General features: G+C 55.2%; 2 protein-coding genes across 6 annotated transcripts in view; both read left to right on the forward strand.

The window, feature by feature from the left end:
- Nucleotides 1-15,147, forward strand: part of ZNF592 (zinc finger protein 592) — a 51,411-nt gene extending 36,264 nt beyond the window's left edge. For 2 of the 5 annotated variants that reach the window (XM_049614197.1, XM_049614196.1), the window contains 3 exons: nt 133-245; nt 806-941; nt 2,517-3,917. In XM_049614197.1, the coding sequence (XP_049470154.1) occupies nt 133-245; nt 806-941; nt 2,517-3,053 (786 nt within the window). In that variant the 3' untranslated portion in view covers nt 3,054-3,917. Of the gene's footprint in view, nt 1-132; nt 246-805; nt 942-2,516; nt 3,918-5,850; nt 6,843-13,423 lie in introns of those variants that run through there. The other 3 variants (XM_049614199.1, XM_049614198.1, XM_049614200.1) reach the window with 3 other exon arrangements.
- Nucleotides 15,148-16,086: 939 nt separating this feature from the next.
- Nucleotides 16,087-23,241, forward strand: part of ALPK3 (alpha kinase 3) — a 57,847-nt gene continuing 50,692 nt past the window's right edge. Inside the window, exons 1-2 of the mRNA XM_049614190.1 lie at nt 16,087-16,375; nt 21,406-21,444. Of these exons, the coding sequence (XP_049470147.1) occupies nt 16,233-16,375; nt 21,406-21,444 (182 nt within the window). The 5' untranslated portion in view covers nt 16,087-16,232. The remainder of the gene's footprint in view (nt 16,376-21,405; nt 21,445-23,241) is intronic.

Consider the following 23,241-nt stretch of genomic DNA (forward strand, 5'->3'; position numbering starts at 1 on the left):
TTGGGGCAGGGTGGGTACCACAGATCCCGAGGTCTTTGGGGCACCCCCTTTCTGCCTGCGTCACCCGAGTAGAAAGATATACCCAGAACCGTCTTACGGTTCTGATGCTTTGCGTCCCGTCCTCTCCCGTAGACGTTGAAGCGGTACCCGTGTCGGCAGTGTGAGCAGTCCTTCCACACCCCCAACAGCCTGCGCAAACACATCCGCAACAACCACGACACCGTGAAGAAAGTCTACACTTGCGGGTGAGTCCCTGGAGGTGGGAGCCGGGAGGCCTGAAATTCAAAAAGTCTGTCCAGGGGTTTTCTCTGCTGTGAGATCAGGGGTCGGAAGCAAGATGATATGAGCGGGTTTCTAATGGGAAAACGCTGTGGCTAAGTCAGAAGGCAGGGCCGGTAGGGAACCAGCTTCTAGAACCCGCTGGCCCCTGAGCCCTCCCCCTTCGTACCCCCCTGACCGTGGGCCGCACCGCCCGCTGCTCTGACGGAGGGCTGGCGGTGTCACTGTGCCCCGTCTGGCCGAGAGGCTTCCGCATCGTGTCTGTGCTTCGGGACATAGCCTGGCCTCTTCCTTGCTGACCTGGCTTAGGGCCAGCACAGATATTGTGAGACCTGCTGTTGTTGTCTGCCACCTTGGCCGGCTCGTCAGCTGACCTTCTCTGGGAGCCCAGCACTGCCCAGCCAGCCCGATGACCACCCAGCCAGCTCTCTGCCTGCTCCAGACTCTCCCCTGGAGCCAGGAGCAGCTTCAGCTCCTGCCAGGGGTGCTCGGAGCCTGTCCTCTTACACAGTCTCTTCGGCTGCAGGTACTGCACAGAGGACAGCCCCAGCTTTCCTCGGCCCTCCCTTCTGGAGAGCCACATCAGCCTTATGCATGGTATCAGAAACCCTGATTTGAGCCAGACGTCCAAAGTCAGACCTCCGGGTGGACATTCCCCTCAGGTGAGTGCGGGGGCCCCTGCCCCTGGAGGCGCCTGCTCAGTGAGCCCCCTGAGCTGCAGGGCCAGCAGGAGGGCTCCGGGGAGCAACCAGCAGCCACAGCTTCCCTCAATGTAGGCCATTCCCTAGTCACGCGTGACCCACCTGGAGACTGCATGCAGGTAAAGGACAGGGACAAAGATCTGTGAGACCGCCCATCAGCCTTTTGTTCCTGTGGTTTCCCTGTCACTGGGATGCTTTCCTCAGCTGTGTGTCATCTTGTGTGGACACTGGAGTGCGTTCACACTCACTGTCCTGTTTCTGCCCCACTAGTCCTGGGTCAGGGGGAAGGGCAGGGCTGCCTGTCAGGCGAGGACGGCAGTGAGTGTCTCTCTTACACACACACACACACACACACACACACACACACACACACAGTCGTTGTGGGAGGCGCTGGGTGCAGACCCCTGCTAGCCTGGGCCCTCGTCCCGTGACCTTGCCCCCATTTCGTGCCCTATTCCCATTATTTCTGCTGAACTTCTAGAACCGCTTGGTCCCCCTCCACTGTAGGCCCTTCCTGCTCCATGGTGGGGAGGGCTGCTCCTCAGAGGGTCAGACATGTCGGGGGGAATTTGAGAGCCGCCTGGACTTCCAGGGCGTTCCTTCTCGGCCACTCAGGGAGGGCGTTGGTCGGCAGGCCCTTCCGCGCAGAGCAGGTGGGGTGTCAGTTGACATTCTGGCAACATCTGCCTGTGATTAAAACGCACACCCCCCTCCAAATGCACGTGCCCTTGGAGCCATCATTCCGTCCCTAGGGTTTGTCTGCCCTGTAGCTTCGGCCTCGCGCCTGAGGAGGTGTGTGCAAGGATCTTCGCTGCGGGGCTGTGTGCAGTGATAATGACGGGACACAACTGAATGTCTGCCAGCGGGGACGCTTCGTCATTGCCAGTGTTAGAGGAAGGAAGCCTCTGTGTATGCCCTCATGCAGACGATGGCCAACACATGTCATTCAGTAGAAAAAGCAGGGGGAGGAAGAGTGTGCATGTAGTGCTATCATTTTGTAGAAAACAACAGTCTTTTTAAAAAACTTTTTGAAATGTTCATTTGTTTTGAAAGAGAGAGAGAGAGAGACAGAGAGCACGTGGCGGGGGGAGAGGGGACAGAGAGGGAGAGATCGACGTGGGGCTCCATCTCATGAACCTTGAGATCATGGCCTGAGCAGAAACCAAGAGTTGATGCTTAGCTGACTGAGCCACCCAGGTGCCCCAAAGATGACAGTTTTATCTTTGTGCACACAGAGACTCTCTCTTGGAGGGGCCTCAGAAGCCAGGTGGCAGGGTGTTCTCTGGAGAGCAGAGAACATGCCCGTCCCGTGTCTTTGGAACGTGGGGCCGCACACATACGTTACATTAGACAAAGCACCAGCCAACAGAAAAACCTGGAAGAAACCAGATCTAAACCCGGTTCGGGGCCAGGGCGAGCCTGGCCTGGGAGGGGGGGTGATTCTGCGAGTGTGGGGGCTGCACCGTTCAGGTGTGCAGCTCAGCTCTGGGGGGCTCGGGCTAGGCTGGGACCCCACTCACCTGCCTCCCCCTCCAGGTGAGCCATCTGAAAAGACCGGGCAGCGGAGCCGGGGACTCTCCGGGCACCAGCAATGGCGCGGCCGTCTCTTCCACCAAAAGGCACAAGTCCCTGTTCCAGTGTGCGAAATGTAGCTTTGCCACAGACTCGGGGCTCGAGTTTCAGAGCCACATACCTCAGCACCAGGCGGACAGCTCCACGGCCCAGTGTCTCCTCTGCGGCCTGTGCTACACCTCTGCCAGCTCCCTCAGCCGCCACCTCTACATCGTCCACAAGGTGAGAGACCAGGAGGAGGAGGAGGAGGAGGAGGAGGAGGAGGAGGAGGACGCGGAGGCGGTGGCGGAGGCCGCGGAGCCAGAGGAGGGCTCCGGGGAGGAAGTGTCCATGGAGACCAGGGAGAACGGACTGGAAGAAGGTGCCGGAGAGCCTTTGTTGGGCGACACAGAGGCGAGGTCGCCAGGCCCGGCTCCTGAGGAGGACGGAGCCCAGGACGCTCAGAGTCAACCACAGGCCTCTCAGGACCAGGACGGCCACGCTCCGTCCCCTCAGGTGTGACCAGAGGCGTGGCAGCGTGCGTGGCCGGAGGGGTGCCCCGGGCGTCCTCCGTCTGCCACGGGGACGGTGGGAGACATGAGGCTCTGCCCCGGTGTGCCCTGGAGCAGTGCCCGCCCTGAGCTGTGGGGTCTGGGTGTCCCCCAGCCCCGGGGCAGTGTGCGGTCACCCGGGACCCTGACAGCTCTGAATTTGCTTCTGTTATTTATGGCTTTGTGCTGCTTCTTGGTACCCCAGCTCTTGTCTGTGTCCTTCCAACCCCAGGCCGCATACGTCTTGGCCTGAAACCCCTGGGCGCTGTGCTCTTCCGGGAGGTCCCCGCCCGCTGCCTGCAGCCAGGGCTCCCCCGGGAGCTCTCGCGGGCTGCGGACCGGCCGCTCTGCTTCCTGCCAGCGGAGCCGGAGCCGGAGAAGGGGGTGAGGCTGCCGGCGCGGTCCTTCTGGGGAGCTCCGCCCGGGCTGGCCTGCGGAGGGCCCTCAATCACCCTGCCCTTCCTGCCTGTCTTCTCGGATTCTTTTCCCCCCAAAACGGTCCTGGAGAATTGTCACCCGGGCCCCTCCTGTCTGTGCGGGTGGGAGAAGGTTGTGCAGCACGCTGGTGTTTGGACCCCGGGAGGGCGGGCGCCGCGGCCCAGGCAGGCAGGCACCGAGAGGCACACCCCCTTCAGAAGGAGCCGTGCGCCCCTGTTCTGCTGCTGTTCCGCCTTTCCTGACAAGTGGGCTTGGGGGCACACGGACACTGGGATCTTTGTACTCTCGCTCCTGTGCCATTAGAGAGGCCGCCGCTCTGGGCAGGCCGGCCCCTCCTCCTCCTGGCTATACTCCTGTTGCTCAGACTACATTTCAAATAAAAACTCTTCTTACCATGCAGGTGGGCTCTTGTATTCCTCTTCAGGTGAGCCTGGCCCTACCCTGCTGCGTGTAAGAGTCTCTCCCACACTTCTGTCACTGTCCCATCTCTGGGGGAGAGCAGTGTCCTGCCGTCCCAGGAAGGTCCTCCCCAGATTTCTTGGAGCCGTGGTTAGGAAACCAGCGGCTCGGAACTTGGTCCTCTAGAAACGTTGCAAGGGCATGAGGGGAGGGTCTTTGTACTGGTCAGGCGTCACCTGCAAGGCCTCCCCGGGGTCAGCAGCCTTGGCATTAGGGCCCATTGAAATGTTCCGGGCGCCTCTCTCTTTCCTACAAGCCGGTGGCCGTGGGGCGGGGCGGGGGGGGGGGGGGGGGGGCAGCGGGGGGGGGGGGGGGGGGGGATGTTCTGTAGTTACCTTGTGTTCGGGAGGCCTTGCTGTTGCTGCTGCCACAGGGACCTCTCTGGTGTGGAGATTCGGGATCAGACGGGAGGCTGGGCCGTCTTCACTGCTGGCAGAGTCGGGGCCCTGTGGAGGTGACCTCTGAGCTCTGACCCAAGCCGTGGCTGCAGCCCTGCACGGCCGGGGTGTGGGGCTGGTCCGGCGGCGTCCATCGCAGCAGAGGGAGGCGGGTGCTGGCTGAGTTCTTACAGGTGCTCTTTCAAGGGAGGCACTATCAGTTGTCAGATAAATACGCCTGACCTTTTCACAATTGAAAAAAAGTACATTTTCTGTCAGATGCCGGTGGAAATGTGAACGGCACGGGGAACCGCTAAGAGCCCGCCTCCTTTTCAGACCCTGCCGTCCCTGCTTCCCAGGCAGGCAGTGAGGCAAGCTGGGCCCGATCCAGCCACCTGCAGACACTGAGGCCACCCCACGTGGGCTGTCATCCCTTTCCTGGTTCCGCTGCGGGGCCCGCCCTGCCCCCCATGGTCCATCCGCAGGGACGGATCACAGAGGAGGCCCTGAGAAGGGTTTGACATGGATTGTTGCCTCTCTTCCCGCTCAGAAATAGCGGTGGGTGGAGTGGGGGAGGGGGTGGTGACCTCGCAGCCTCGATGACCACCTGTCCTGACCCACATCCAGCTCTCTTTCACAGGAGTGGTGTGTGGTGAAAAGACCGAGCTCCTCGCCGGGAAGCCTGGGCCACAGCCCGGGTTCCGCCCCTAATCGGCTCTTAGCAAACCCACCCCGCTTCCAAATAGTCCTGGTGACTCCCCTCCATCTCGCTTCACAGGCGTTTGTGGGATGAGGACTGTGGGACCTTTTCTAAGTTCGTGAAACACTACATGAACGTAAGGGATTCTTGCCTTTAGGGCACGGAGGGTGGGGCGCACCTCGCCTGCTGTTCAGGCTTGGATGCGGACGGTCAGCGATAACTTGCCCAGGACACGTATCCATCACGCAGCAACACTGACGACGATGGCACTTCAGACCCTGCTAGCGCGCCCCGCATCTTGCTAAATACTCTCCGGTGGTTTCCGTCTAGTCCTCACGAGGATCTCACAGAAAGAAAACCGAGGCTCCGAGAGGTCGAATAACCCGCTGGGCCGCCTGTAAGTGCTGGTGCCGAGTCAAGCCCGCGGGATCCTCAAGTCCACAGTGTCGATCCCTGTGCCTCCTCAGTGCCCCGGCTGCTTTGGCTGGCCACCAGCTCAGTGGCACTCCGCAGCCACCCACACACCTGTCTTCCTACCTCCCCTGTGGTCGGGTACCCCACGGAGCGCCAGGTTCTCTTTGCGGTCAGTCTGTGCCAAGTCACCCCAAGGAGAGCCCTGCGCGAAACTTCCGTGCGTGACGTTCTGCAGCCCGGGCGGTGTTTCCCCGACCTTCCATTCACATTGGGGTATATCTTGCATTTGAAGACTGTTTTTCGGGGCGGGCCGGGGGGACCATCCCAGAAAACATGGTTCCCTCAGGGTCCAATATCTTCCGATCTTTTCTTTTTTCCAGACGTTTTTAATGGGTGTGCTATCATATCGTTTGTTATCATCAGAAAACGCTTGCTGTAACAAGCACTTACCTGCACATTAGCCGGAGTGAACACTCTGCCGATCAAGTTAAACAGATAAGATCCCCACCCTTGTAGAAACTACAACTTAATACACTCTAAGGCTTGACAAATGACTCGTATTTATTTTCCAACTGCTTTATCTCTGTAAAATGATGTGCTGAATTACTATAATTGGTGTAGAAAGAACTGTTCCCTTAACTTATGTAAACAGTCTGGTTTTGAAAACTTCACAGTTGTGGCTTAGCGAGTTCTCGACAAACTCTGCCTTCCCCGAGACAGAGGAACCCCTGCTTGCCCTGTTCACCACTGTATATTCCGCTCTGGGCGCACTTTCTTTAACTCGTTTTTAAATTTTTTGTTGTTGTTTTGAAAAATTAATACATTTACACGGTAAGACATCCAAACAATACAAAAGAGTGAGTATACAATGGAAAGTAAGCTTCCTATCGGAGGTCAGCCTTCAGTTCCCCAGCCCGCCTCCAGAACTAATCACTGTTACCTAGATCCTGTGTACCCTTTCTGAGCAATTCTATGCATTTACAAGTTTATAAATATGTATATTTATATATCTATTTTTAATACAAATGGTAGCATTCTATGCAGTGTTCTGAAGCTTGCTTTTTTTTTTTTTTTTTTCCACTTCCGCAATGGAGATTGTTTCAAATTCATCCAGTGGGTCAGTCTAATTCTTTGAAAGCTCCTCACACGGTTCCTTGCAAACCGTAGCGGTCCCAAGAGTGTTCGAGTGAGTGAGTGAGTGAGTACACGCACGTATGCACGTGGGAATGAAAGAGTCTGATTCAACTGGTTGCTACAGAGTTGTCTCAGGGTCTACTCTGAGCAAGACAGAATGTTCTAGATTCTAGGATGTGCCGTGTCATCACCCCTTCAATTACCCACCCTCCTTCCCCGGGGCCGTGTTTTCCAAGGGATCCAGGCCATTCTTGACCTTTTCCATGAACAGATGCCACAGCAGCCTTAGGAACCAGGTGCTGGGAACCTTGGGCCCCTCTGGAGGAAGGAGCAAACTAGGAGCCAGGTCCCAAGAATAGGATTTTTTTTTTGAGGTCCCTATTTAAAATGCCTTTATCTTTTCTTTCTTTTTTTAAATTCATTTTTCTTATTGGAAAATGACATCACATTGTTAGAGAAAATAAAAAACGTGTATTTATAATCCCATCTTACTTTTGCATTTGTTTTTATTACTGTCTTATCAGTTTCCAGTTCTTTCCAACCGCTTTTCCAACTGGACTCTTGTTCAGCTCATAGCTGAATATGATATGATTATGGTAACAACCGGAAATTGAAAATTTCCATATGACAGACATTATTCTTCCATTCATTCTCTTATGTAGGCTCAAAACTCAAAACACTAGGATTCTTTGGAGGTTCAGAATGGTTGAGTAATCTCCCTAAGGCCACAGAGCTCGTTGCAGGCAATGCTGGGATTCACTCAGGTGTGAGCAGCACCACATTGCCTCTGATTCTGTACCCTACTTTTTTCTACTTAACATTGTATCTGGGCATTTTCCGTGTTCCTACATAGCCCTTAAATCCTCATTTTCAATCATTGTAATCATTTTCAAATCAACATAATTTACTTAACCCGTTTCCTGTTTAACATTTAATAAATCTCCCTCTTCGTCAGTGCAGGGAAGAGTCCCGGGCATACAGGCTTTTGCTTCTGCAGAATTATTTCCTCAGGGGGTTACCCCTACTTCCTTGACTGAACCCCCTGGCAATGTGCTAGAATGAAGAAAGCCAGTGACTAGAAACCAGAAGCTCTATAACTAAGTTGTTTGATCTTTCTTGGCCTCAATACTCCCATCTGTCAAATGGGGGGGGGGGTGTGGTGGCTTAAATCTCTGAGGATCCTGAGCTGGGCTAGATTTTACCTTCTTGTTCCTTATAGGTTTATATCAAAGAGAGGAGACCTCCCTAAAGGCAAGAACTCTTAACTGCATTTCTTCTCCTTTTCAATTGTTTTATTAATTTATTGACTTTTGGTCCTTAGTCACGCACAAAAAATGGAAATGATCCCTCTCCACCCTCTCCCCTCAAAGGCAGTATCACTTGTTTGCATTTGTTTCTATTATCATTTCCATCAGATTTATGCTTTTTCAGACAGAGTCTGGCTCTTCTCTAAGTATCTTTCTTTGGGCTTTTGTCAGGCCTTTCCAAGTTTGAACCATTCACGTGATAATTCAGAAGCATCTTCAGATCCCTCTGTTCCTTAGGTGTCTTTTCATTAGGGACCTAGGTGCAGATGAGTTCTTGAGCTAGTTCATTGTGTAGTGCATTGGCCTTTGAAAATACTCTTATTTTTATATTTATTATTGCAAATTGAAATGGAGTTTTTAGTGCATGAATACTAAAAAAGTCAATATCTATATGATTGATTGTATGGAAAATGGGGCAAAGGGATGATAAAGCCATTTAGGTTAGTTCTGATTGGGAAAAGCCCCCATCCTGGCATGTGCTCACATGACAGAGGTCCGGCAGCACCATCGTTTCATAGGTGGGCATGGTCTTTGTGTGTGCATACATATACACACACACACGTGTGTATACGTACATATATACACGTGTGTATATGTACATATATACACGTGTGTGTACACGTATGTATATATGTGTGTATATATGTATATATACACACGTGTATATATACACGTGTGCGCACGCGCGTGTATATGTATATGTGTGTATGTGTGTGTATATACATGTGTGTATGTATTCATATACATGTGTGTGTATATGTATTCATACGCACGTGTGTGTATGTACATATACACGTGTATGCGTGTGTATATACGTGTGTGTATGCGCGTGTGTATATATGTATTCATATACACGCGTGTGTATGTATATATACGCGCGTGTGTGTGTAGTGTATATATATGTGTGTGTTTACGTACATATATACACGTGTGTGTGTGTGTGTCTTTTGCCTCATTTATGAAACTGAGAAGCTCCACTGTTTCTCAGCCCCCCTCTTTCAGTTATAGCCCACGGCACACTGTGTATACAATTCCCATTTTCCTCTGGGACTTTCTGGTCCTTAGACCAATTTGCTTGGAATTTCTCCCTAGGACCCATGGTGCATAGACAGGGCTGAATATTTTTTGTATCGGAGGAGGAGGGTAGGTTTTGATTCCTGAGAAGCTCTGTTGTCTATGGAGGAGGGCTTTGAATATGATTTCCAAGTGGGGTTGGGAGGGGTGGGGAGTGGCAGCTGAGGAGGGGAAGGGGGAGGGGCTGGCAAGGAAAGGGCAGAGAGTTGTGGAGGGCAGGCGGGAGAGTTTGGGCAGCTGGAGGGTTTAGAGCCTGGAGATGGCACTTGACTTTGCGGGTGGGCAAGGGTGGTGGTGGTGACGGGCTCACACACTAGGAGTGGTCCATTACAGGCAAACATGGTGGGTGCCAGCAAGCTGGAAAATGATCTTAAAAATGATCGGTGGTGTCCCGTGGGTGAGCAGTCCTGGCAGCTGCTGTTGCTGAGAGGTAGTAACAGTTGTGAGTGGACGGTGAGATGTGGCTGTTGTGGAATGGAGGGCTGGCTGAGACACACGAGGTTCCTTAGAGAAAGACTTGAAGGGGAGGAGAAGGACCTACCTGCTCCTGCTGTAAGAAGACCAGGAAAGGCCTGGGCTGGAGGTGGGGGTGGGTGGGTGCGGTGGCTCTCCTGGTCTCTCTGAAGGTGTGGCGTTTGTGTCCTGGGCCTTAGTGACCTGTCCCCTGACCACAGAGTCACCCTCTCATCTCGTGATTGCCTTATTCTGGACAGGGCTGCTGTGGAATAAGAGTAGGTGCATTGGGGAGGGCACCCTGCTGGGGCAGCTCTACCCAGGTCCCAAATTCCCCTTCCAATCAAACCAGAATCAGGAGTGGCTTCTTGTAGCCAGTAATCCTCTAATTGGGGTCCACTTACTCCAGCGCAGATGTGGCCACTTCTCCAGTCCCTGGAGTGCCAGCCAGAGCGGCCAGCTCACCCAGGAAGGGAGGGCCCAGGATCTCCACCCTCCAGGGTCAGGGGCTCAACTGCCTGAGATGGGAGCTCTGAGGGCCCTTGGGGGAAGGCCAGGCAAGCCATCCAGAGCACTGCAGATTGGCTTGCCGGAAGGACAGCTTCAGCGATAGGGCCTCACGGGAGGGCAGGACCAGCCACAATCCAGGGCTTTGTTGAGCTCAGGGCTAAGACCTTTAAAATGAATGGAATCAAAGGAAGAAACTGGAGGGGTGGACATGTGTTCGATTAACTTACCGTGCTATTAATGACTTGCCCTGAAGAGGGGCCACAGGCCTGGGGGGCTCGGAAGCACGGCGTGGAAGCCGACGTGGCTTCATAAGGAAGGTCTCACTGACCTCTGAACTCAATCCCTGTGCCATGGCTTGTGGGAAAGGCTACTTCAGCCCGAGTCCATACAGCAAAATAAGATCTTGACAGTCTATTGAGCAGAATGACATTGGTGATGGTGGTACGGAGCCCGGAAGAGCTCACGTGTGCGGCGTAAGGTTAACGGCACGGTAGCTTAAGGTGGACTCTGGCAAAGCGGGCGTGTTCGCAGCGGGGAGCACCCAGCCTGGTGTAGGGCCCTCGGTGCCATCTCATTCAAGGAGCTATTGAAGGAACTCGAAATCTCGTCAAGAAGTGTTCTGTGACCAGTCACACTTCCTCTGCGTGGCCTCAGAGGGCAGAACAGAATTAGACTCGATAAAAGGAAAATCCTCTTGGAAATGAAACGGGCTGCCTGAGGAGTAGCGTATTCCCAGTGAGAGGTGGAGGGGTTACTACAGGATGACCCGGTCCCCCTCCTGCCGACTCTGGGTAATCCCCGCCCCACCCCCTGCCCCCACTCCCTCGTTTCCTCCCCTCCACATGGCTGGGGCCACATGTTCTGCCACTCAGGCGTGTCCCTGCTCCAGGCCAGGGAGCCGGCTCTGACCCCCAGGAGCACCACTGTCGCACTCAGGGACTGGCATCTGGCCACTCTTGCTGGGCGGGCCTGGCTCCGGCCATTGGTCTGTGTCCACTCCAGAAGGCCGAAGCTTGCACTTTATAACCCAATTCTGGCAACTCGTTACTGCTTGATGATGCGCCTGATTTCCTTCGAGCTCTTTTGAGATGCGGAGGCAGGGAGGGAAGGGAGAGTTGGGGTGAACATGTCCAGGAAAAGCAAACATTTTGTCGCCCTCGTGGGTGGTGGGGAAGGAGGCCGGGCAGGGGGAGGGCAGGGAGAGCTGACGGAGCAGAAGTTCGAGAGCCCTGGAAAGAACAATATATGTTTTGAAGCAGAGGTTAGTATGACTCAGAGATGATGGAGATAGCCTGCTCTCCTTCAAAGCTGAAGTTCTTGTCCGATGCTCCCCTTTTTCCCTGCTGACCATTGCAAGCGAGGAGGGGGATGGGGAGGTTGGAGCTTGTTTGGAACCGTGGCTGTAGGGAAAGGAGAAGGTCAGCTTGGGGAATTGGGAAGGGATTGCCAAGTTGCCTGAGATCAGACTCAGGTTGGAAACCAGAAAGTTTGGCCAGACTGGGAGCAAGAAGCCTCGGCCAGATCCCAGGTTAGGAACCAGCAAGGGAGAGTGAGTAGAAGGTCAAGGGGCAAGGGAAAGGGGATCCCTGAGGAGAGTGTAGTTGTAGTTGAAGTTATTGTCTACCCCACGCTATGCCTGTGTGTCGACGGGGATGGGGTGAGGAGGATAAAGAAGCCAAGAAGAAACTCATGAGTGGAGAAGTCGGGGGGGCTGGGAGTCTGGAGTTGCCCTAAGGCAGAGGGCAGGCTTCGTAGGTGGAAAGATAATAACAAAATGGCATTTTATTTTATTTTTTTTAATTTTTTTTTTAACGTTTATTTATTTTTGAGACAGAGAGAGACACAGCATGAACGGGGGAGGGGCAGAGAGAGAGGGAGACACAGAATCGGAAACAGGCTCCAGGCTCTGAGCCATCAGCCCAGAGCCGGACGCGGGGCTCGAACTCGCGGACCGCGAGATCGTGACCTGAGCCGAAGTCGGACGCTTAACCGACTGAGCCGCCCAGGCGCCCCAAAAACGGCATTTTAGAGCTGGAGAAATTCCTCTGACTGGGTTCAAGGTATGGCATTTGATTGGGTTGCTACAGGAAGCGAGGGCGAAGGTCTCTGAGAGGATGAGCTAGGCGGACGTGCTGCCAGTGTGTTGGCTGAGTTATTAGAAAGGCAGGGATGATGGCAGGGGACCGGAGCCTGGTACACAGTGACGCTCAACGTGCGGTGGCCTGAGCTCAGTAAGTTCAGGGGGAAGATGGTGAGGAGTGTGGAATGGTGTCCTGATAGCTAATAAATGTTGGGTGATGTGTGCTTTTGGCCAGTGCTTCAAAGGAGAGTGGATTGTTCTCTCTGACTTTTGTCAGTGTTGGAAGAAAGAGAGCTGAGTAAGAAGGGGAAGAAGTGGAACTAAGTCGGAACAAGAGGTGTGTTCAAACTCTTCTACGCCTCGATGAGAGGGGCTAATGTAATTGGGTCAGAGTGTCCCGGGAGACCCTGCCATTCTTGGACAGGGAACAACTTCCCCCGTCATTGCTGAGCTAAATACGTGAATTATCAGTAGCCCAAGGGGCGCCTGGGTGGCTCAGTCGGTTAAGCACCCGACTCTCGACTTCGGCTCAGGTTATGATCTCGTGGTTTGTGAGATCAAGCCCCGCGTCGGGCTCTGCGCTGTCACTGTGGAGCTTGCTCGGGATTCTCTCTCCCTCTCTCTCTGCCTCTTCCCCACTTGCATTCTCTCTTTCTCAAAATGAAAAAAAAAAAAAACCCATTAAAAACACAAACAAAAAAAGCAGTAGCCCAAGATTTTCCTACTGCAAGCACCCGGTTACTCTAGGGCCCCGGGAAGTTCAAAACAACCGGGTGAGAGGATCCTGGCACCACTAACAGATTCCTGCAACACTTCATCAGGGCGCATCCAATAGCAAACCTTGGATGACAGTTATCTCCAGATGCAAAACCACGGCATGAGCTTCTCTGTGCTCTTTCAGCACCACGTGCAAACTTCTATCAGAGGTTCTATGTTTCTTCCGCTGGAGAGGTTCTCCAGGGTCCAGACTAGAACATTCATCCCTGTACCCTCAGCGCCTGGCACGATGCCTGGAGTGCAGGAGTCAGCATGTACTTAGCAAACCCTTGCTGAATGAACACCTACGACCTCCAGGATCGTAAAGGGAACGCCTCACTCCTCTTTCCAAAGGGGAAAGCTCACACTCAGGGATGGGGAGCCATTGCCCAAGGTCACACTCAGCGGCAGGGGAGAATTAGAACCTGAGTCTCCAGCCTCCCGGCTAGAGAGAGGCTGGACTCCCAGCCTCGGACTTGGTTGACACCGCTCGACGTGCCCTTTCTCTCTCCGGCTAGACTGTAAGCTTAGAGAGGAAAGAGATTGTGCCTTTCTGACCTCTCCATCCCTGGGTGTGTCAGCACCCCTTCCACGGCTCTGCCCCCATCCTCATGAAAGTCTTGCTTATTAAATTGGCAGACAGCCACAAGAAGCTGGAAGGACACCAGATGGCAGGAACAGAACCCGAAACGGTTCAGACAAGGAGGAGAGGGAGTGCGAGATTAAGAATAAGAAGGTGAGCTTTAACTGGAAAAAGGTACAAGTTTGCCCTTAGGGTAAAAAAGACTTTACAAGCAGGAGTGGGAAGAAGGACTTAGGTGAGTGGTGGTTCACGCTGAACATGCACGGGCTCAGGATCAATGAAATCATTTGGCTGCGGCAAAGCCGTTGCTAGGGCGTGGGGCACACACCCAGAGAGGTGCTAATTCAATTCTAGGCTGCTGTGGGGTGACCTCTGTGTGGGTCACATCTTCAAAAGGAAATTGATAAATTGGAGGGCCACCAGGGTGACTAGCGGGACCACATCCGTGGTCCTGTGAGAGATGGGCTCGAAGGGAAGTCTAGGTTCCTCAGTGTACCAGATGAAAACTTCTGGAACTGGCCCTGCCTAATTGTCCATTTCCCCCATCTCCTTTACACTTGAGCAACATGCCCACCGGGTTATTGTGCACCTCCCTATCTTTGTCCACACTAGTCCCTCCATCTGGACTCGTCTGTCTATCCTTCTCCCGTCCCCCAGTCGACTTGGTGAGCACCGATGCAGTTTTCGAAATCCTCAAGCTTTACTGCCTCGTAAACTGTCCCAACCCAAACCCCTGGCAGCCCGTTCTTTGCTCTATATTTTTATGCTCCCCCTCTGCCTAGTTTTATAATTGTGCATTTCACCTTCACCGCATTTTGTCCACATGCCAGTCTTTCCTATTTGACAAAAGGTTCCTGGAATCACGGACCCTGTGGCTTCTGCCTGCATCACACTGCCCTAGCCTGATCCACGGGTGTTCACACAGCTTAAACAAATGACCCAAAACTTCCAGCAAGCTTCCAAAGACTTGGAGGAGCGTCCCGTAGCTGCCTGAAGAGATTCTGATATGTGCACCTGCAGAGAGAGCCAACAACAAGGATAAATGGGGACATGTGGCTGGGAGATGGACTTGGGCTCACGAGGAGAAACCGCCTTGGTATTGGTCAGGACTCACATTCCACCAACAGAAGCCTCATTTGAAGGGGCGTGAGCAAAGGAAGAGCTTTTTGGGCACCCCGATTCCGAGAAATGTTTGAACTGCCAACCCGCAAGAAGGCCAGAGACAAAGCCGGATCTCAGGAACACAATGTACCTGGAAGCCGCCAGGACTCTGAGCCCCTTGCTTTGCTTCTCTCTGTCGGAGACCTCCCAGCTCCCAGCTTTCCAGCACAGAGAGACTGCTCTTCTCTCCAATTCCAGTTAAAAACATTTTCGTGAAGAGCCCTGATTGGCTTGGCTTGGCTTGGCTTGGGTGTGATGCTTCCCTTTGTGGTCAGGGAGATAGGTACCATGAATAGGCTGGCTTGCGTCAGCCGATTGAGGCGAGGGATGGGTTCACCTCGGAATCACACAGTGAGAGTGGGGGAAGGGCCATTTCCAAAAGGACGGGGAAGGTACACGGATGCAGCTTCTGGGACAGAGGGGTTGTACTCCTTTGTTCCAAACTTCTTTTTAAAATTTATTTTATTTTAATTTTTTAAGTGTTTATTTTTGAGAGAGAGAGAGAGAGAGAGAGAGAGCGCGCACAACTGGGGGAGGGGAGGGGTAGAGAGAGAGAGGGAGACACAGAAATCAAAGCAGGCTCCAGGCTCTGAGCTATCAGCACAGAGCCCTACGTGGGGCTCGAACTCATGAGCCGTGAGGTCATGACCTGAACTGAAGTATGAACCGTCAGGTCATGACCTGAGCTGAAGTATGAACCATCAGGTCATGACCTGAGCTGAAGTATGAACCGTCAGGTCATGACCTGAGCGGAAGCCTGACGCTTGACAGAATGAGCCACCCGGGCGCCCCCCTCCTTTGCTCCAAGTTCCTAATGACCATAGCCATCCAGCTCCAGGCACTTCCTCCATAAAGTGCTTTCATGGAAAAAGGAGAAAGAAGGATGGATAAATGTTGGTCACTCCCAACATTTAGAACCAGGTTTAGGCAGTGCTTACAACCTTGCTCTGGGAATCGCCGCCCTGTTGAATTGTGTTCTGGGCGTCAGGACGCCGCCATTCCCCCCACGGGTGCTGGGAAACCGAGGCTGGGTGGAGAAGGAGCTGCAATTATTCTGCCAGTGGGTTTTGAGCCCTTTGTCCATGCTGGATAATGGATGGGAACACAAGACGCACCCGGGGGAGCTCTGACCTCCCGGGGTCACTCGACGGAGACAGGTGGGTCTGCCTAAGGGGGGGGGGGGGACTGCAGTCCGAGGCGAGGGGCAGCCGGGCTGTCAGCAAGGAGAAGGGGGCCGGTCCCGGACCCCCTGGGCGCCCACGCCGCTTGCCGGGCCCGCAGCTCCCCGGGGGCGTCCGCACCTTCGGCGGAGCCCGCGCTTGCAGGGTTGCGAAGGGGTGGGGGTGGGGGGGGCGGGGAAGGAAGGTTGGCGGGAAGCCGGGGTCCCGGGGCGTGGGAGCTGGGGCACAGCGGGAGGCCTCCCGGGGCCGGGCCCCGACGACGCCGGGGCGGCTCGGGGGCGCGCGCGGGGCCGGGCCCGGGGAGCGGACGGGCCGGGAGGCGTCGGGCCCTCGGGCGAGGCCCGGCGCCCCCCTGCGCCTCGGAGGCCGCGCTCGCCGGCCCGGGGCCGGGGGAGGGACAGCAGCAGGTGACGACGGCCGGGCCGCGGGGCTATAAATAGGGGCGCGCGTCAGCCGCGGGCGGGAGCGGCGGCCGGCGGGGCAGGGGCCTGGCGAGCGGGGCGCGGCAGGGGCCGGCGGCGGGATGGGGTCGCGCAGGGACCCCGGCCACGGCTGGGGCGCGGGCTGGCGCTCCGGGGCGGGCGGCGACGGTGAGGACGACGGGCCGGTGTGGATCCCCAGCCCGGCCAGCCGCAGCTACCTGCTCAGCGTGAGGCCCGAGACCAGGTGAGCGGCGCGCCGGGGGGTGGGGGTGGGGTGGTTGGTGGGGGGCCGGCGGCGGGACCCTCGATGGCACCCGGGCGCCCGCCTCTCGGGTCCAGGCGCAGTGGCCCTGAGGCCCCTCGCGGCTCCTCCTGTCCTGACCCCTCAGGGCCCACGGGCCTCGGGCAGAGAGAGGAGCAGGGCCCCACTCAGGGGGAGGTCTCGCGGGGCCCCGAAGGCCTCCCTTCTGTCCCCTCCCTTCCTCCCTCGGGGCCCACGGTCCCACCCGCACCCTCACCCCGCACCGGCTCCTCCCTGGCCTCGGATTCCACAGTGAGCGATAAGGGGATAAGGGACCGGAGTGGCTGAAATTCCTCCCTGGCTAGAAGGGTGGGGAGAGTATTCAGGGGGTGGGGGGACGGGAGAGATGGGAGGGGGCGCTAGGGGGACCCCCGCAGTGGGGGATACTTAGCTCGGGGTGGTGGTGTTGGGGGTGGTGTTCACCAGGAAAAAATTAAGGTTCTTCTTTTTGGGCAGATGGGTTCTTCCTCTGGGCCCGGGGCTGTGGTCTTCCCCAGGATCTCTGTGGGGCTGGTGAGGTGAAGGGGGGTGGGGGGATGAGGTGGGGTGAAGTTGGCCCTGTCTGAAGAGTCAGAGCTTGGGGTTCCGAGGGGAGCCAGTTGCCCTGCCCAGGTTGGGGGAGCGGGATGCCAAGGGAGGGGTCCGGCCATGAGCCCTTTGTTCCTCTGTCAAGAGTGAGAGGTGTGGCTGCTCTCTTTGTTTTAGGAGCTAGACTACCCACAGACAAAGACACGCGGTCGGTCAGTAGAGAGGCATAGGAGCACTACATGGCAGGTGGACACCCAGGGACACATGTACTGCCATGGAGACGGACATTTCCTGCCCCCTCTGGGCAGGTCAGTTTCCCTCCAACTCTGGAGCCTGTTTTCCAAAGGGAACCGTGATGGTTGGCTGTTGGGACAGTGGCTGTGTCACAGCCCCAGAACTTGGCTTGTTGTGGGTCATGCAGAAAACAGCCACTCCTCTGAGAAGCTGTCTGGGGACCTCTTGTCCTCCGTTCCTAAAACAGCACCAAAACAGGCATCAAGGACGTTCAGGAAAAGTCCCAGGCACTTCCTCGTGAATTGGCTGAGTTCTGTTGACCTTGGAGTTGGAAAAGTTCAAATGTAACCGGAACCGGTTTCTGCATAAAACTCGTCAAATGGTGTCACATGTCTGGGGCAGGGCTGAGGGCTGGCATCGGTGACTGAGTCAGACTGGACAAGGCCCCTGGCTGCCAGGAAAGAATGCCCCTTCCTCCTAACCATTGACTCTACGGAAAAGCTAGAGTGAACCTGGGACATTTACTCCAGCCTGTGGGGGGAAGCTGACTTGCTTGTAGGAGCGTCACTCTTGTCTCCCACTTGTCACAGTGACTTGCCTGGGCTTTGCCTCCTGCATCTGGCCTTTGTCAATACGGCAGAACAAATAGAAGAGAGGCAGTGAGGGAGGGAGGGAAGCAGGGGCGGCTTGAAAACCAGGCAGAATGGGGAAGACAGTGGATCTGGACTGTTAGAGAAAAAGCTGGAGAGTGGACACCTACCTTGATGGTAGATACATTTTAATTGCCTAACCCATGAGCACAAAGCAGTGGGCCGGCCTGAGAACTGCAGGTGGGATGGGAGTGACTGGTTCAAGCCCCCTGAACCTAAATGAGAATGCTCTTAAAAGGATACTCTTTGCGTCAAGCATTTGGAGGAGGCAGGGCTGGGGCGGTGTGAGAGAGGGTTTTCTAGTCCGGGCCTGTGGACCCGGTTTTGCCCCTGCCAGCTGGCTACAGACCCCGACAGGTCCTGAGGGACAAGGAGGGCCAGACTGATCTCACCTCCGGAAAAGCCTCTGGCCAAAGAGGGGAGAGTGTGGACGTGAATGGGGCTGTGTTGGGGAGAGGAGGGGCGGCCGTTCCCACTTCTCTAGCAAGGCCTGACTCTTGCGTTAGAGCAGGCAGCCATGCAGTCTTCTGTCCCTCAGAACAGCCTGACTGCCTGTGGGGATGGGAAGAGGGCCCAAGACATGAAGGAGAAAGAGGGTCCCTTGAGGACTTTGCCAGCTGTCCTTGGCTCCAGCCCACATGAACCCTGACTATCCCAGAGTCCTGACTGAGAGGCAAGTTCTGTTCCACTCACTCTTGGCTCCACCATTTTCTGGGTCTCCCTCTATGCATGGAGCTCACGAGCCATTGTTCTCACGGGCCCTTGTGAGGATGGGCTGCCCCTTGGGGACCGATGGACAGCTGGGCTGGGGGCTGGGCCACGGGAAGCTTTGGTCCAGGTCTAGAGCCTGGATCCCTGCGCCTACCTCCCCTCCCCTGAATCCACAGCCCTGAAGTGGTTTCCAGTCAGTAGTCAGCTCAAGGATATTTGTAACGCCCGCTGGGGGCAGAGTTCCAGCATGTGGACGGTCCCAGCAAACTATAGGCCCAGCTTCCTAGGGCGTCCAGCCCCTAGGGCCTCATCCCTGTAGAAGACGGAGCAGGGGTAGGCTGGAGCAGGTTAAGGAGGTATAGTCGGGTGGGTCTAGTTATGACTAACTACCTTCCGAGAGGCACTCGGAAGCTTTAGGAGTCTCAGTCCCCCCGTTTCTTGGAGACCCTGGCCCAAGGGGGCTCAGAGGAACAGCAGAAGCTATGGTGTTTGCTACAGACAGCTTTGGAACACCTCTTCTGTCCCGCTTAGGTCAGGCAGGTTGTCTCAGGCTTTCAGGGAAACTGAGGCATCAGGCTAGGACTTTCCAAGGGCCTTTTACAACCCAGAATATGTGAAAGCCAAGAAGAATGGGAGGCCCCGGGTTCCACAGCCAGTCCTGGCTCCCTCCAGGCTCACTTTTTCTTCTTTACCAAGAGGCCCTTCCTTCTTGGGCCCTGAATTCCCATCCTGTAAAATGAAGGTGGCACTAAGAACTGTTCCAGGGCTTTCTGCACCAGCGTTTGGTGCCCCTGATTCTGACCTCCTCACAGGCGGTAAAGGGAGAGTTTCCTGCCTGGATGGGGCCCTAAGCCTAGCTTTGGCCCAGTTGGCAGGGCATGGGCAGCGCTCCCACTTTCTGAAGATAAGCTGCCTCCGTGGCACAGGATTCCTCCTGCCGGATCTGGCTGACAGCGTAGGGGTGAAGCCCGGAGAGCGCAGGACAGGGAACAGAGCAGCCCTAGAGAGAGCCAGGGAGGGGGTCACCATCGCAGCTCAGTCCCTTATCTCCTTGCAGGTGGCACCTGTCATTCTCCTCTTGGAATTAGAGAGCTGATTCTCTCCCTCTCCTTCCCAGGGAAGAAATCCAGACCCACCAGAGGACAAATCTCTCAATTATGAGGTGAAAGGCAAAGGAAGTTCATGGTCAGGAAAGGATGGACTTGGCCAGTGTCTGGGAACCATGAGAGGCTCTGCCCACGCGGCCTCCAGAGGATTTTTAAAGCTCTGAGCAGAGGCAGCTGCATTCTCGCTCTTTCCATCTTTTCTGGAGCAGCAGCTCCCTCTGGGGGGCGGCACCCTTCCTTTTTGAGAGATGCGTTTGCCTTCCCTCTCTCTACCTTCTTTCCCTCTCTCTCACTCTCTTCTCTCTCCCTTCCACAAAACAGCTGTTGAATGGCTGCAGTCAGCTGAGCACTGTGCTAGGAGTATGGAAGCTACAAAAAGAGCTAGGTCTGAAGGCTGGGTGGGCAGCAGGAAGGAGGGAGGGCTTTCCAAGCAAGGAGGCCAGAAGGATGGGCTCAGAGGCCGGGCATGTCCATGGCAGTTAGGGACAGGTCTGGTTCCAGTGGAACATGGTATTGGGAAGGAGAGAACGATAGTCATAGGGGGTGTGTGAGCAGATCAGGGAGGGCCTTGCACGCCCAGTTAAGGAGTTGAGACTCAGTGTAATGTACAATGGGGGGGGGGGGGGCGGGGACTGTCACATTTTTTTCAGGGAAGTGGTGTGGTATGAGGGGCGAAGGAGAAGGGGGCTGAGGTGGTCATCGGATTTGGAGCCGTGGGGGTCTCGATCAGAACACGACAGCAGGGGTAGAGCGAAAGGAAGAAAGCAGGGCCGAGAGTTGTTGACCGGCTGGATTTGGGACCTGGAGGAGAGGGAGGGGTCCAAAATGGCACATTTACGGTTTGGAGTTTGGGAGGATGCTGGAGGTGGCCACACACCCAGGAACCCCTGAGAGGAAGCCGTGTTTTGGGGTAGAGGTTGAGGTTGGGTTTTGGGTTATAAAGGGACAGACCATCCCTGTCCTCATAGGGGCAGCTGAAGGGAGTAAGAGTGGGAGGGGGTGGCCTCGCCTGGAGGTGTCTGTGTGAAGAAAGGTGGAGGGAGGGGCGGGTGGGGTGGTCTCCCTGGGTGGATCCGCAGCCCCCAGCTAGTGTCCCCTTTCAGCCACCCGGGGCAGGAGGGGTGATCAGGGCCCCTAGACATAATGGCCCCTTGTGCCGGTCTGACCGAGCTGGGTGCCTCCTGGCTCCTGCTGAATTAACCGCTTTGTTTTTCTCCTCTTCTCTCTTCCAGCTGGTTTGCCTTGTGTGGCCCCTTTAACTGTACTTTAACCTATTAATGGGCGTCCTCCAAGCCACCTGTCTCCTTCCTAGCCCGTTAGGGGATTTCTAGGAATGGGGGCTCTGCTCCCCCCAAAAGCCAAAGTGGGAGCTGCCCCCAGGCTGGTGTGCTGTGGGGTGGGGACACGCGCCAGGCAGCCGTGAGCCCCTCTCTTGGGGGCAGTGACCCAAGTGGCCTGGGACACATTTTTCCCCAAGCGCAGCCCCACGGGGCCTTCCTTCCTGCCTAACCATTCCCCTGGACTCTGCCGCATTTAACGAGCTCTCCGTTTCAGATACACCGGTGTGCCTGGTGGTGAGGCCACTTGCTAACTGGAGCAGGCCAACTAAGACAGCTGGTCCCTTTTAATAGAAAGGCCTCCGGGCCCCAGATGGTGGCCAATTAATACCCTGCAAACTGTTGTTGGTTTTGCCTCCTCTCCTTGCTCTTCTGGCCTAATGATTCCATTTGCTGTTTTCGCTTAGCTTATCAAGCAACCGGTTGTCTCACCCCAGCTCTGGAAGGTAAACGCACATTGCATTACATTTCTCTGACTGCCTTTTTCTCTCGGGTCTGGGCACTGAAGGGCCTCCGGGTGACTGCTTGTGCACTAATGGGGCTGCATGGGGTGAGGGGAGGGCCGGAGGGCGGGAAGGGGGGGAGGTGTGAGAGGGCACTCATGTGACCGTGGGTCTCACAGGGGCCAGAGTTGACGCCTGCATGGACCGCTGAAAGGCTTCCTGGGACCCAGAAATAGGCAAGGCTTCCCCAGATGCCTGTTACTGTATGTCTGTGCCCCCGGGAGAGGCACCATGGGGCCAGGACAGAGAGCCACCAGCCATGTGACCCACTGACCCATCCTAGGTGTCTGCGGTGTTTGGTGTTTGTAATCCGCTGTCTAGATTTGACACCTCATTGTCTATCTTCTGACGCAAGGCTAATGACTTCAGCGTTTCCCTCTCAGTCTCTTCTCTTTCTACCACCTCTTTCTCCAATTTCCCTCCCTTTGGGCTCTCTCCATCCCTGCGAGACTATGAACTCTTTGAGGTCCGGGAATACCACGTTAGCGTATGCCTGCCTTCGCCTGGTCTCGGAATCTGCTCCAGAGCCAGGCAGGACCTGAGCATCAGGCTCACAGTCGGGGTTCGCCCATCGAATGCCTGTTCTCTTGCCTCCCAAGCTGGGGACAGCTTTCTCCCACGGGCTGAACTGACTTCTATCATAAAAGTCGGAACATTTCCTGGATATCTCCCACCCCTTGGGCCCCATCCCAGACTCTGGTAGGTCTGGGGAGAGTTGCCTACGGTTTCGTTCCACAGAGAAAGGTTTCTGAGAAGGCAACTGGTCTCTGAGTAGCTAATCATGTCTACCGACATGATTAGCGCCTACCCTGTACGTTTCCTTTGATATAGGAGAACATCAAAGAGCCTTTGTTCTGGGTTGGTTGATGATCTGGAGGGGGAGGAGGGGAGGGGATCACAATCAACTCAGAGGGGAGCGGTGAGTGCTAACAGAGAAAGGATCTTGGAAGTTTCTTTAAAGCAAGGTAAAGAACCAAGTCTAAGGGCGCAGTTAGGGTCCTTTGCGCATTGTGATAAGCCCACGGTTCTGGTGTTCTTTAGAAACACGTGATTAGTTAGGCTGTGCTATCCTTATGAAGTCACAGAGTTGGAAGGACTTGGAGGTGTCAGGGTGGGACCAGACTGTTTCCAGATGTGTGGACTTCTGGCTTTCCAGGAGACTGGAAGCAGCCCTGCTCAGAGTCTCTCCAAGTGGTCTGGAGGATGGGGACAGAAAGCGGGTGGACCTTGACCGCATATGCAGTGACTCTCCCTGCCCTAACGCACCCCAGCCCCACCCCGCAGAGGGTGTTCATCTAGTCATGCCTTTTGGCAGTTATGCATGAGTTTCCAACGCAAGCATTTTCTCTAATATAACTTAGAACCTAGTGGCCTTGGGAAGATGAGTGTACTTCCCCATTCAAGAGAAGTAATGAAATCAAATAACTACCTGCTACTGAATATCTAGCATGAACACCCGAAGAAAATTTCCTTGAAGCATAATTTCCTCCTTTTCTCTTTCCAGTAGCTTATTTCCTTAGACTTGCCCAAGTAGCTTCATCCTTAAGAGCCTAAGCTGAGCATTAGATCCAGGCTCATGCTTCTGAGTAAGATAGGATTCTGGTTTTGCAGGGAGGACGTAATTAGGGATGTTCTGAATTAGCTGCAGAAGCCTGGAAGCCCGATGCCTTTTGGCACGGCACTTTCCTCTGGAAACGGTTGGTTGCGATTTGGTATTCCCCAGCCAGAAATATGTGGTCG

The sequence above is a fragment of the Panthera uncia genome (assembly GCF_023721935.1).
Source record: "Panthera uncia isolate 11264 chromosome B3 unlocalized genomic scaffold, Puncia_PCG_1.0 HiC_scaffold_2, whole genome shotgun sequence".
NCBI lineage: Eukaryota > Metazoa > Chordata > Mammalia > Carnivora > Felidae > Panthera > Panthera uncia.